General features: G+C 40.7%; 3 protein-coding genes across 10 annotated transcripts in view; all 3 read left to right on the top strand.

The window, feature by feature from the left end:
• The window catches only part of RPS6KA5 (ribosomal protein S6 kinase A5), a 669,794-nt gene that overhangs the window by 374,684 nt on the left and 280,035 nt on the right, over positions 1–15,075 (top strand). The gene's annotated exons all lie outside the window — the stretch shown is intronic.
• Positions 1–15,075, top strand: part of LOC127052409 (uncharacterized) — a 179,864-nt gene that overhangs the window by 4,716 nt on the left and 160,073 nt on the right. The window lies entirely within an intron of this gene.
• The window catches only part of TTC7B (tetratricopeptide repeat domain 7B), a 330,755-nt gene that overhangs the window by 189,188 nt on the left and 126,492 nt on the right, over positions 1–15,075 (top strand). For all 8 annotated transcript variants that reach the window (XM_050953235.1, XM_050953234.1, XM_050953237.1 and 5 more), the window contains 2 exons: positions 7,331–7,403; positions 13,460–13,620. In XM_050953235.1, the coding sequence (XP_050809192.1) occupies positions 7,331–7,403; positions 13,460–13,620 (234 nt within the window). The remainder of the gene's footprint in view (positions 1–7,330; positions 7,404–13,459; positions 13,621–15,075) is intronic.

Below are 15,075 nucleotides of genomic sequence, written 5' to 3'. Positions count from 1 at the left end.
TAGTCCCAACATGGGACCTAAACCTCATGCTAAAAAACCCAGCTAGACCTCCCTTTGAACCCATGACCACTTGTTCGGTCATATACCTGTCGATGAAGACAACCTTCCTGGTGGCAATCACCTCAATAAGAGAGATCTAAGGGCTCAGTGATATTGGCCCAGAGACTCTCCAGATGGGTCTCGAACTGTATTAAACAATGCTGTCAGGTTCACAATAGAACACTTCCATTCAGTATTCAAACTCACTCCACGAGGTTGGTTTCCTCCTCTGTTGCCTTCCTCAACAATGTCCCTATCTGTGAAATCTGTAGAGTGGAAACCTGTGCATACCTTTGCAGCTCATTATGTGATTACCAGAAACTCCATTTCCAGTTCCATCTTCAGACACGCGGTCACTCTGCCCTAATTCTCTCACTCAGGCATATGGTGTGCATGCGTAACCCTCAGTGGAATACAGATAGGGGACCACACCTCTCAAAGAACCTTAAGTTACAGGTAAGTAACCTCCTTTTCCCCATACAGGTGCTTACAGACTGTGATCCAGTCACCTAGTAACCTTCTCTTTTGTAAGCTAAATAGATTGAGCTCCTTCAGTCTTTTTTGAGTACATCATTTCTCCTGTCACCCATTCTCAATGTGCACTTTCCACTTCCTGGTCACTCCCTGGGTTCCACAACGATTCCTGCCATCTCCGCAAAGTTCTAAAACTTGACGACCTCCATTTCATAGAATCATAGAAGATTAGGGTTGAAGAGACCCTAGTACGTCATCTAGTCCAACCCCTTGTTCAAAACAGGACCATCTACCAACTATCACCACCTAACTTGCCTCCACATCCCCTTGCCTTGCTCTGCTGTCAGCCTGACTCCATTTACTCAAATGCTGGTAGCTTGTATGTCATTTCATCCCTGGCTTGAATTCCTAACATGACTTGCCTGCCTCTGGTTGCCTTCCAAAAGCCAGTGACAGAGTGAGACTCTTGACTGAAGTCAGTCCTTCCCTGCCCACTACGTAGCTGCAACTATCTCTTCCTCATCTTCCAGCTTGCCATGGAGATCCAAAAGCCCTTAGGAAGCAAGTCTCTGCTAGTGATCTGTATGGTAACTTGCCATTTCCCCCAGGATTAAAGTGTACAGCATGCACCAAACCTTGGTGGCTCCCTTGGTCTGTATTTTACTGCAGTTGTAAATTAATAAAATGTGGGCTTCCTAATGGAAATGCTATGTGCCTTGATAAAGTAGAGACTGTACCCTTTGTCCGATTTTTGTTATTCTTACAGTATTTTGTCCTAGAAAAGGAGGTACTGTAAATGTTTGGGCTGAAACCCTGTGAAAAATACTGATTACTATATGGAGGGGTTACTAGAATTCTTTCTCTGCAATAACATATGAATTCAGACTTTATGAGAAGATATTTTTCCCCACACAACCATTATCATTCATTTTCTGTTTTTATTACTCCTAGGACCTTTGCAGCTTCTTTTCTTACAGCAGCTAACAAGATTCCTGATGGCTTCTTAACTATACTGTTTCTAAGACTTGTTAGCAGACAGTAACATCAGCTGATATCTGAAAACATATCTGGTGCCTGTTCAGTGAGCTTTTACAGATGCCCTTTAGCTGTAGAGTGTGGATGGAATTTTAATTTTTTAGTGATTTGAAGCTTTGAAATTTTTGTCCTAAATAGAGGCATATAAACATAGGGTGCCTTGGAAAATGGTGATTACATCTTTTCCTTTCTTAAAAGCTATGTATTTTGTATTTCTATATTACCAGTTCGTACTTGAAAACATACACTGTGGTGTTCTGTGCTTAGCAGTCTGAATGCACAGTTTCAATTTACTTAAAATCAAAATTACACTGGTCTACAATTTTTGAAAAGTCGTCTGCTTCAGAGATAAAATGTGCTATTTATTATGTATTTTGATGTGGTGAATTCAAATATGACAATTAAAACAACTGATTGGCTATTGTTTTTAAGTTATTTAAGTTTTTACATTTTATGTCTATGTAGATTGTGTAGATAGTAGAGTTTTAATCATAAATTGTAAACCTAGGTCTTTTCATGTGTTTATGGTTGCTTTACATGATAATATTTCACCTGTCCTGTTTATGTAACACTTTAAAAATCAGCAAAAGGGTTCTATAAATAAGATTATGAAACGAAAGGCAAAAAACTATTATGTACATAGTTTAGTCCTATTCAGTGTCTACTCGGCGCTTCTTGGCTTGTCTCTTGTATTCATTAAATGGAGCATCTCTTGTCACTGTCCAGCAATAGTCTGCAAGCATTGATGGGCTCCATTTGCCCTGATAGCCTGCCAGGAGATTCCATTGCTGTAGTCTGGAGCCCAACAGCTCTGTCTTACTCTTGGGTAGTTCCAAATCCCTGACAAGGTCATTCAGTTCACCTTGTGTTATGAGGTGTGGTTCAGAGGAGGAGGATGGGAGAAAATGTGGGTCCTGTGACATTGATGGTTCAGGACCAGAAGTTTCATCCTCTTCCTCTTCCTCATCTGACTCAAGTGAGAGTGATTCTGGTGCATCAGGAACCGGCAGTCCTTCTCCGTGGGGTACTAGGCATATAGCTGATGGAATGTTTGGATAATGCACAATCCACTTTTTCTTCTTTGACACACCTTTCCCAACTGGAGGCACCATGCAGAAGTAACAATTGCTGGTATGATCTGTTGGCTCTCTCCAAATCATTGGCACTGCAAAAGGCATAGATTTCCTTTTCCTGTTCAACCACTGGCGAAGATTTGTTGCACAAGCATTGCAGCAGGTGTGTGGGGCCCACCTCTTGTCCTGATCTCCAATTTTGCAGCCAAAATAAATATGATAGGCTTTCTTAACCATAGTGATTAGACTGCGCTTTTGTGATGCAAAAGTCACTTCACCACAAACATAGCAGAAGTTATCTGCACTGTTCACACAAGCACGAGGCATCTCTGCTCACTTTGGCTAAACAGAAATGTGTCCCTTTGCAAAATCAAACACTGACAAATAAGAGAGCACGACACTGTATGATTTCTAGAGCTGATCTAGGGCAATTTGTTCAGCAGAGTGATGTAAGCTTCGTTATGATTGCATCATCCATGACTTCTAGGAATAACATGATGCAATTCATATCATGTATGACGCAATACCAGCTTCAGATTGCATCATTCATTGTTTTGCCTAAAAAGCAAGTACTATCCAAACCCAGTCATAGATTTATTCATAGATCCAGTCAAAGATGTATTTTAGTCATTTCTGGTTTAAATTGAGATCCGTTCCCTTTATAACTCACTTATCCTCCGCCATTCCCAAGTTAAGGGTCGTATATACTGACCCAATAGCATATCTTGAAAACTAGAGCCAATCAACAATTTTAAGCATCATTTTCGTTCTCAGTGACCCAGAGTTAGTAAAATTGGGCTACATTTATTTCAGAAGCATTTTGGCTGTAGAGCAGTGTTATATCTCCATTCTGTCAACTGGTACTTCTTATCATTAATTTGTACCAAAGTTTTTAATTGAAGTATCTTTGGAGTTGTTAGTGAAACATGTGGGATAGGATTTCAAAATGACAGTAAACAGTTAAAGTAGACTTTAAAAAAACTCTTCCAGTATTGCGACCAGGACATGGTAACACTGCAGATGTGACTGGCTCAAACATACGTGTTTAAAATAGATTGACCATTTACAGTGGTTGGAGTTGCTGGACATTATCAGCATTATAATTTGCTTCAAAGAGGAGGAAAACAGTAATTTTAGAAAGTTTGGTATTGACTTGTAGCGTGAAGCGTCACTTAGAGCTGACAGTCATCAGCATCTAACCCTGCTGGAAATGTGTGTGTCTGTGGTTAATAACATTGCTAGCTCAGTTGTTTTTACGACTGAGGAGGGCAACTCCATTTTTAAATTGTCACTTCTAGGAGTGCTTATTTGCACTTTTTCCAGAGTGTCTTTGCTCTTTACTCCATCCCACTTCTTGAAAATAAATTTGGTCTTCGGGAATGGTAGAAGCTGAAATACTTGGTTCACCAACAATACAGGTTATTAGGGCAGCAACTGTGCAGGCTTCACCATATTGCTATGTCAGATTCTTACCCCTAACCTTTCAAGAAGGAGAGTAGTTACATATAAAGTGACCTTTGCCTCTGCCGAGGTTCAAGGAGGCCAGTCGTGATGCTGGTTGTGGCATTTTAGATTCCTGTCCACATCCTATTGTACCACGAGTTCTTTTCACAGGAGTCATGTTTGTGCAAACAGTACTTGTTTAGATGATTTCTGAAGTGTTTGCTGTGGAACAGATATAATCATTTCACATAAGTCACAGAACAGCTGGCAGATGGGAACAGTTTTAAGTCATGAACTCATACACTTTAGGGTCAGAAGGGACCAATATGATCATATAGTCTGACCTCCTGCACAAAGCAGGCCACAGAATCCTACCCATCCACTTCTATAACAAACCCCTAACCTATGTCTGAGTTATTGAAGTCTTCAAATTGTGGTTTGAAGACCTCAAGCTGCAGAGATTCTACCAGCAAGTGACCCATACCCCACGCTGCAGAGGAAGGCGAAAAACCTCCAGGGTCTCTGCCAATCTGCCCCGGAGGAAAATTCTTTCCCGACCCCAAATATTGCGATCAGCTAAACCCTGAGCATATGGGCAAGACTCACCAGCCAGCACTCAGGAAAGAATTCTCTACAGTAACCCAGATCCCATCCCATCACAGACCACTGGGCATACTTACATAAGTCACTGCTAGCTGGAGCTGAATTTTTGAACCAGTAACCTACAAACATAGGCATACTTTGACTTCTGTGTTTGAGGGGCAGCTTTTGGTTAATCAGGCTAACAGGGCCGTGTATAGTGAAGACAAATTCCTTGCCTGCCCAAGGCTTGCAATTTGGGGGCAGAGACAACCTGTACCTGCTGATATTGGGGGTACACAGTTTAAAGGTTGGGGGGTCATGGACTGCCCCACCCCATACATTGCCTTTGAGTGCAAGAACCTTCTAGCCCCACTTCACTGGGCCTGCCAATCCTACCAGCTCCTGGGGGCCTCGGGCTGCAGGAACAGGGAATATGTGCCTCTGGGCTGGGGCTGACCCTAGCCTAGTGGGGAAGGAGGTGAAAAAATGCACAGAAACTCCCCTCCCCAACTCGTGTGCCCTCACGGACACCTCAGTGGGAGGAGGTGCATGGGCACTGTCCCTGACTCAGGCTAAGCACAGGGAACCTGCTCCCAGTGCCTTCCCTAGCGACCCTACGCCCAGCCCGGGGCAGCTGTGCTCTCCACCATGCAGGCTGCTACTGCCTCCCCAGCCAGACTCTTTCTGGCAGTCGCCACGTTGCACAGAGGCAGTGACTGAGAGCAGCCACCCTCACCCAGCAGAAGAAGCGGCGCCGTACTACCCCCTCTCCTTCCCAGCCAGGCCTGGCTGCTGGGGAGAGGGCCCAAGCAAGCAAGAAACATGCTGAGGGGGAGGCATAGTGTGAGAAGGACAGACCTCTCCTCTTCCCATTTCCCACAGGCCCTGCAGGGGCTGCTCAGCGCTCTCAGAAATCAAGGGGGGCAGTGGCACATGACCCTCTGTGCCTCCCCCCATGTGTTGACTTTGTTGGGGTGGGGTGATTCCTCCCTTTCTCCTCAAACGACGCCTACACCTACAAGTGAAGATTTCTGTAGCTCATTACTTATTCAGTGAGCCATTCCTTCTATGTGGGTTTTGTATTTTTGTTTTCTACTTAAAATCTGGGTGAAATGAGAAATGTCCCCTGACCCTGTTAATGGTCTCCATCTCTGATATGTAACTCTGAGTAGTGTGCATCTGATAGTAAATTTGAAGCCCTCTCCAATTCCTCTCTTTACTAGAATTTCATTTTGCAGCGACTCGGGTGTGTTATGGGAAGCCGCCAAGCCACTGGAACTGTCTTTCTGCACATTCAGGATGACTGCTCTGATCAAGGCATATGTAGAAGGTTCCCTTCATGCTCATAAGGGATAGCAATGTTTTTTCTCTGAAAAAAGAATTCTGACTAGATTTTCTTGGCATCTTTATTTTATGTCCTACTTGTAATATAATATCCGTTAGAGAACACAATCAATTTGAAATCTAGTCTGTTTTAAAAGCAAAGGTTAGAAATTGTGTTAGGTTCTACCCCTAATGCCTTAGTTTTCACCAGACAGTATTTGTGTTTTTACAACTACTTATTTTTAACATCCTTTTTCTCTTTTGTTGCTATGTTTAAAAAAATAAAAATCCCAAACACACAAACTGCAGTGGAAACTGACTCTACAGGAGAAGGAGAAAAATGGTCTATACACAAAATTCTGTCAAATGCACAAAGTAAAAAACGGGAAATAATTGAGAGAAAAATGTTTTTTTCTCTGATTTCTTTGTTATAGTAACTGTCGTGTTACTTATGATAAATATAGATAAAAATGTTTCAAACAGAAGAGTGATATTTTCATTAACTGTGTGTCTAATCCTAAAGTGGTGGTATTATTGGGCCCCCTACTTTCTTTTTTGTGTGCTGCAGTATTGTTTGTTTTTAAAAGAAACATTGCTCTCTGTTTCTTCTCTCCTTTTAAATATGAGGTCTTATCCTGCCCTATGTTATGGCGGGAAAGAGATAGCTAGAAAGTTTCTGCATAGCAGTGAAGCAGGATACCCTCCTACTGAGTGCCTGTAGTTGGACAGGCTGACTCATCTGCCTGGTCCCCAGGCAGGTACAGAATACTGGGTTGTTGAGAGCGTGATCAGATTTCTGGATTCTGCAACACTCACTGGAGGGTGTGCAACAGTAAGATTCACTCCACTGTACATTCCCTTTCCTTGAGGTCTAGCCTTCAGCATAATCCTGCCCTGCATCAGTGGGATGGCTTGGGCGCCTGTCATGAAGCTGGTATCGTTCTTCTCATTGTCACTTTAAAGCACATCGAATTTTTAATGTAAAATAAGTTCCCCATTGTTAATTGTGAGAAATTGAGTTCTTAGTGCAAATAACTCTTCCATAGGTGTCTCTGGCATGGACCTGGGATTAGACATAATTAATGAGAGTTCTTAGTTTTCACTTCATTCACTTCTAAGATTGCACTGAAGGTACATAGTCTGCTTGCACTAAAAGGACTCTGTGCAAAACCAAAAGGTGTTTCTGTTTAACCCAGGGTTGTTATGAGCAATGACTTTATAACCAATCCAGTGTGGGAGGGACAGAAGACTGGCATGTCCTCCTATGTCAAAATATGAGCCAATGACAAGTCAAAAAGAGATCTGAATGTATAGTAGTTAACATGTCTTAATAGACTAAACTGTGTTTCAATTTTTTTCAGGGCCCACAGTTTGTCTCCAACAGATCATCTCGCAGCATTTTACCTGGCACTGCAGCTTGCCATATCTAGACAGGTTAGTTCTACTTGTCAAATATATTAAAACTCCACATCGTGATATGAAGATAGAAATTCTGACCTGTGTAAATGGGCACAGCAGTGGTAAACAGCAAACAAAAGAATTCATATGTTTTCATAGCCTAGTGCAAGCTGTGCTCACCAATGTATAATATACCATTAAGGAGCATCAGCCATTTTTAACAATGGAAAATGTTATTATCCTAAGGATCCAATTACTCTTTCTGTGTGCACTCATTATAAATTCTGATCATCTGTTACATTACTTATATCTGTCCTCGGAGTATTGAATTCTGTACCTAGACATGCTTAATTCCACTTCCTCATTTAATGAATAGATGGTTTCTGCTCTTTCAGGGCCGGCTTCAGCTTTTTTGCCACCCCAAGTGGTGAAGCCAAAAAGAAAAAGATAAAGCCGTGATCGGTGGCACTTCGGCAGCAGCTCTACCGCGATGCTTCATTATTTGGCAGCGGGTCCTTCGCTTCAAGAGGGACTGAGGGACCAGCTGCCAAATTGCCGCCGAAGACCCAGACCCCTTCCCATTAGCCGCCCCAAGCACCTGCTTCCTTCGCTGGTGCCTGGAGCCGGCCCTGTGCTCTTTTTAAAGACACCATAATAGAGGCCCAACTTCAATGTATATCCCAAATTAAGAAACACAGTAAAAGAACTAAAAAAAGAGCCACCATGGCTTAACAACCATGTAAAAGAAGCAGTGAGAGATAAAGACTTCCTTTAAAAAGTGGAAATCAAATCCTAGTGAGGCAAATAGAAAGGAGCACAAACACTGCCAACTTAAGTGCAAGAGTGTAATAAGAAAAGTCAAAGAGGAGTTTGAAGAACGGCTAGCCAAAAACTCCAAAGGTAATAACAAAATGTTTTTAAGTACATCAGAAGCAGGAAGCCTGCTAAACAACCAGTGGGGCCCCTTGACGATCGAAATACAAAAGGAATGCTTAAAGATGATAAAGTCATTGCGGAGAAACTAAATGGATTCTTTGCTTCAGTCTTCACGGCTGAGGATATTAGGGAGATTCCCAAACCTGAGCCGGCTTTTGTAGGTGACAAATCTGAGGAACTGTCACAGATTGAAGTGTCACTAGAGGAGGTTTTGGAATTAATTGATAAACTCAACATTAACAAGTCACTGGGACCAGATGGCATTCACCCAAGAGTTCTGAAAGAACTCAAATGTGAAGTTGCGGAACTATTAACTAAGGTTTGTAACCTGTCCTTTTAAATTGGCTTCGGTACTCAATGACTGGAAGTTATCTAATGTAATGCCAATATTTAAAAAGGGCTCTAGAGGTGATCCCGGCAATTACAGACCAGTAAGTCTAACGTCGGTACCGGGCAAATTAGTCAAAACAATAGTTAAGAATAAAATTTTCAGACACATAGAAACACACAAACTGTTGAGCAATAGTCAACATGGTTTCTGTAAAGGGAAATCATGTCTTACTAATCTATTAGAGTTCTTTGAAGGGGTCAACAAATGTGGACAAGGGGGATCCAGTGGACATAGTGTACTTAGATTTCCAGAAAGCCTTTGACAAGGTCCCTCACCAAAGGTTCTAACATAAATTAAGCTGTCATGGGACAAAAGGGAAGGTCCTTTGATGGACTGAGAACTGGTTAAAAGACAGGGAGCAAAAATTAATGGTAAATTCTCAGAATGGAGAGGGGTAACTAGTGGTATTCCCCAAGGGTCAGTCCTAGGACCAATCCTATTCAATTTATTCATAAATGATCTGGAGAAAGGGGTAAACAGTGAGGTGGCAAAGTTTGCAGATGATACTAAACTATTCAAGATAGTTAAGACCAAAGCAGATTGTGAAGAACTTCAAAAAGATCTCACAAACCTAAATGATTGGGCAACAAAATGGCAAATGGAATTTAATGTGGATAAATGCAAAGTAATGCACATTGGAAAAAATAACCCCAACTATATATACAATACGATAGGGGCTAATTTAGCTACAACGAGTCAGGAAAAAGATCTTGGCGTCATCGTGGATAGTTCTCTGAAGATGTTCACGCAGTGCTCTGAGGCGGTCAAAAAAGCAAACAGGATGTTAGGAATCATTAAAAAGGGGATAGAGAATAAGACTGAGAATATATTATTGCCCTTATATAAATCCATGGTACACCCACATCTCGAATACTGTGTACAGATGTGGTCTCCTCACCTCAAAAAAGATATTCTAGCACTAGAAAAGGTTCAGAAAAGGGCAACTAAAATGATTGGGGGTTGGAGAGGGTCCCATACGAGGAATGATTAAAGAGGCTAGGCCTCTTCAGCTTGGAAAAGAGGAGACTGAGGGGGGATATGATAGAGTTATATAAAATCACGAGTGATGTGGAGATAGTGGATAAGGAAAAGTTATTTACTTATTCCCATAATACAAGAACTAGGGGTCACCAAATGAAATTAATAGGTAGCAGATTTAAAACAAAAGGAAGTTCTTCTTCACACAGCGCACAGTCAACTTGTGGAACTCCTTACCTGAGGAGGTTGTGAAGGCTGGGACTATAACAATGTTTAAAAGGGAACTGGATAAATTCATGGTGGCTAAGCCCATAAATGGCTGTTAGCCAGGAAGAGTAAAGAATGGTGTCCCTAGCCTCTGTTCATCAGAGGATGGAGATGGATGGTAGGAGAGAGATCACTTGATCATTGCCTGTTAGCTTCACTCCCTCTGGGGTACCTGGCATTGGCCACTGTCAGTAGACAGATACTGGGCTAGATGGACCTTTTGTCTGACCCGATACGGCCGTTCCTATGTTCCCTACAGGCCCTGTACTGTGGCTAACATCAATACAGGGAGCATTTCCCTCAGAGTCTGTCAGTGTTGCCCTTTAATCCAGTGTTCTGCCACAGCATACCCAGCCCTAAGGGTCAGAAGTAGGAGACTAGGAATCAAATTCTTGTGGTGCCTCATAGCCATGTAAAAGCACATGTTCTCTGAATACTTGTGGATGGTTTGCTTGTTGTAAACAGTACTACAAATATTTGTTTCAAAAGAAAAGGAAAATCTTATAAATCTGCAGAAAGAGGTGAGAGTTAAGTTGTATACTTAAAACACAACCTGAATCATGTCCTTGTACAGCTGTTACATTTAAAGGAGCTAGAATTGTATCTTGCATTGCATTAATCTGGGTAATATATAGCTGCTTTCTATATGTCATTGTAGGCTTTTTCCTGTGTCAGGTTTATTTTAGGAGCTAGATTGGAGCAGAGTAGTTTACATACTCTAGGTGACTACTTTTCATTGCTAATGAACAGCAAAAATATCACATTGGAGAAGAATGGACTGTCTTATGATATCACAGGTTTCTGTAGCAAGTTATTGTAAGCCTGGCTCTTACACCCCAGAAATGTAGTAGGGAGAGACTAGAATCAGGTGGAAAAGAAACTCCAACAAATAGTGCTGGATAAATATGGAAAAAATAAAAGCAAAGAATTGCTTGATGTTGGACATTGGAGGCTTGGATCAGGAAGATAAAGGACTTAAAGATCCAGATCCACAAATTAGGAAAGGAAAAAATAGGCTGGAGAAGAAAAGAAGATACACAAGGTACATGCTGTGCAATCCAATGAGGCGTTTCTGGAGAAAAATAAAAGCTGTGAGGAACTGAGGGAGCAACACAACTAGCTTGTAGAACAAGTAGCAAATTTGCAGGATGAGTTGTGGAGATACCAGCATAATGAGAGGCAGGACCCAGGAGCATTTTCCTTAGTTTTCACTGTAGCCATGGGATATATCTGTGCATCAGGGCCTGTGCAAGTAGCTACTGCTCTCCTGCTTTTGACACTGCTAAAACAAGGTACCCGCAGGCTGAGTTGAATAATATATCCAGAGGATTTGGGCTTGCCCTGATCCCCCTGCCCCAATTATAGTTCAAGTACAAAGGGAAGGGAACAACGGTGGAAAGATTGTTACTGAAAAGAATAGTCTTGAAAAAGATGAACCACTTAAATAAGCAGGATTGAGATAAGTTATGGCAGAGATCTTTGAGGCATTTATGGTTGCAGGTTATAGGTCATACTATTGATGACTCAAATTTAGGGGCACAGTTGGCATGAGTACTATATAATTTAAGATCAACTCAAGCGGAAACATTGGATGTGAAGCTTCTCCTGGAGGAAGATCCACGTGAGCTAGCAGATCGCCTCCTTTGGAAGTGGAATTTCTGAGAGTATAATGTGCATAAGGAGAGCAAGCGCATATTGAAGTGGCATGTGTTCCCCAGAATGCAAGAAATTTCTTGCAGTTCAACCCTGATCCCAGTCATTTGGACAGTTTCTTAGCCAGACCTGAGTGCTGGTTGGGGTTAAATAAATCCGCAGTGTCAGTAGCTGAAGCTAACTTTTCCAAGTGGAATCTAGCCCCAAGGGCAAGGGATTCTGGGTGAGGGACAAGGAGATAGGAACATGGAAGACTATGGGTGCCATTTTGGCAGCTTGAAAAAGAGAAGCAGCAACTGGAGGAGGAAGTAAAAATATTGAAAGCTCTGCAGGGGTGTCCACCTGCTGAGAGAGCTCATCCAGTGAACTCCCGATAGGGTTTCCGGACTTCTGCACCTCAGCTGTTCTTCATACTTCCCCTTTCACAGGATGGCCCATGGTAAAAACCACTATATCGGAATTGGGAAAAAACATGTTACTAAATAGCCATGGAACAAAAGATTAGGGACAGTACTGTACAGGCAGTGGAAATACATTGGTGGGCTGCACCAGACGAGGTGAGCTTGTACCCCCTGGGTTGTACTTTGAGCCTGATATTAATGGTAGTTCAAATTATTACCATTATTGTTGTCCTGAGAATGTGTTGCTGGGTAATAAGCTTCAAAAAGCACACAAAAAAAATCCCAAAGTGTAATGAAAATACAACAAATGCTTTAAAATATTGAAAAAATATTTTAAAAACCTGAAAGGCAGTGAAATGTCAGTCTGGCTTGACATGAGTAATTAAACATGGGGGAGGCCTCATTTCTTGGAAGACAGGTTTAGGGAAGTAAATAGATGAGCAGGCGAAAACAGTTGTGTAACTAAATTAGGAAAATGGCTCAGTCAGCTATGAGACAGAATGTCTGAACTAGCTAAGGTACGGGGAGGGAATGCCTAGGGAACCATTTGCAAAGAACAAGATAACAATGGACAAGATATGCTGAAAATGTAAAGGTGAGGTAAAGAGTAGGTTGAACATGGCCAGTGCGTAGACAGAGCTTGCTGTATGAGAATTGGTTCCTACCAAGTATTTGGTAATCCCAAAATTTGTAATGCAATGTATAGTAAATGCAATGAGATGTGTAGATGTATATAAAAGGAGAGGGGTTTCTGTGTAACTTTGGATCTGTGATGTACCCTGCATCCATACTCTATGTTTGGGTCTAATCAGCTCAGCGTAGCTTTGCTGCATGCCAAATAAAGATACCTGATTGATGAAGTCTCGAGTTGAACTGAGTTCCTGGGAAGCTGAGTGGAAAGAGATCTTGGAGGGAATCCCAACTGTTATGAGTTTGCCAGGATTTCCTTTTTATTTCAGAAGCACATTGCTTTATGAAATGCAATTTCACATTGTACATTCATTTCAACACTTGAAGCATTTGTTTAAACAAAAGCATATATAACTTTGGTGATTATGGGGAGTTATAAAGAAGAAAGATTACTCTGAAATCTGTGTGCTTATTCAGATATACTTGAGCTGAAGTTAAAATAAAATATCTTTTGAGCATCATTAAAAAGATTTTTAATGTTGTAAATGGGAGAAAAGGAATGAATTAGATGCAATGGTCTGGTATTGACTGCTATGCATAAATTTAAACACATTTTATCTCATTTCAGAGGTTGATTTATTACTTTGGAGCTTTTAATGTTCACTGTAAAATGTCAAGTCTGCTTGTATATTTCTGGTTAGTATTTTATGTGAGCCTATGCAGCTTTGCATAATTTCTACAAGTCTTACATGCACTTTGAATGTTTATATACATGCAGTGAAATTATAGCAAGTGGTATTTCTAATAATAACTCTTCTCAGCGTTTTTTTACTCAGATACCAGAAGCTTTAGGTTATGTTCGTCAGGCTCTTCAACTTCAAGGAGATGATGCCAACTCTTTGCATCTCCTTGCACTCTTGCTGTCAGCCCAGAAACACTATCATGATGCTTTGAATATAATTGACATGGCCTTGAGTGAATATCCAGAAAACTTCATGTGAGTACTTTCAGTGCATCTATTTCTATATACCCTATTTCACAACTCCTGAATTTTGTTGGATAGTAGTAGGCTCCCTATCTCATTAATGGTAAGAGAGGTTATTTTTGAAGATTGCCATCTTTTTTATTTTAGCTTTATTTTTTTTCTCCAATGCATTGTAATTGTTTTCAATACTATTACTGTTTCTTAGCATTTTAGGCTTTTTTAAATTTGAAAAAAGGTTTCAAACAGCTGCCCTTTTTTTTGTTGTTATTCCATATACTGGTTATTTGTTTTAAAAATTTCCCACTTAGCATGTTTTACAGTATTCTCCTGGGTTGTGTATTTTTATGTAGCAACCTAAAAAAGCTTATATGATACTTTAACAGAAAAAAAAAAGTAGTTTCATAATGTCATCCTGTAAGGATAAAAATGCACTAATGTGTTTATTGTATAAAAGTTGCTATGCTACTTTGTCTGTGTTTAATGGCCAGTCATCAGGAATCAACAAGTGCATAATTAAACAACTGAAGTGGAAGCAGCACAAATTTAGTGGAAGGTTCTTTTATCATATTAAAAACAATTCATTTTTTGTTGTGCATACTCATATTTTGCTAGGGACACACACAGGCACCACAGTTTCCTTTGTTGTTGGATTTCATAATTCTGTAAAGATGCATTTAAATTCAGTATAAAATTAGTATATATTTCAGTGGAACCCCACAATATGGTCAAAAGTTTCAGCGTGAAATCCTAACACTACTGAAGTCAATGGCAAAACTCCCTTTGACTTCAGTAAGACCAGCTATGTTTTATTCTGATAAAGAAGTTTCAGTGTCAGCTACTCCAGGTTATGATCCACAGCATTTTAAACATCCCAAACTAAGTTGCTGACAATTCAACATTATTTCAAACATTTTAAAAATGTATTAGTCTTTATCAGATGCCCATTTAACAGATATGATAGTAATAGAATTTTCAGTTTAAAATATAAACTATTTTTAAACTAATATATAACTTTGTGGCAATAAAAAAAAATCTATCAGTGTTTTGAACCAGTCAGAGAGAACAGACTTACCTCAATTAGAAACTGTTTCCTAATAATATAAAACCACTGTCACCAAGATTTCTAACAACCTTTTCATGGCTAAATCACAGGGTCTGTATTTCATCCTCATGGATCTTATCACTACTTTTGACCCTCCTTTTTGAAATCTGACCCTCTGAAGCTTTTGAATTTGTGCCTGCTGCTTCTGAGACTGCCCCATAGTTGTTTCTTTGGGTGAGCCCCTTCTCTGTGAAATCTGCTCCTCTCCTGGTTTCAGCTTCCATCTTTATGCTGGTGACTTTCATATATACTACTCAACGCCTGATCTGTCTGCTTCTGTCTAATCTCACATCTCAGTCTTGCTCTCTGATGACTACTCTGGAATGACTCACTGTCCACTTAAACTTAACAATGCCAAAGCTGAA

The sequence above is a fragment of the Gopherus flavomarginatus genome, chromosome 5 (genome assembly GCF_025201925.1).
Source record: "Gopherus flavomarginatus isolate rGopFla2 chromosome 5, rGopFla2.mat.asm, whole genome shotgun sequence".
Lineage (NCBI taxonomy): Eukaryota > Metazoa > Chordata > Testudines > Testudinidae > Gopherus > Gopherus flavomarginatus.
This window is presented reverse-complemented; position numbering and strand designations above follow the sequence as displayed.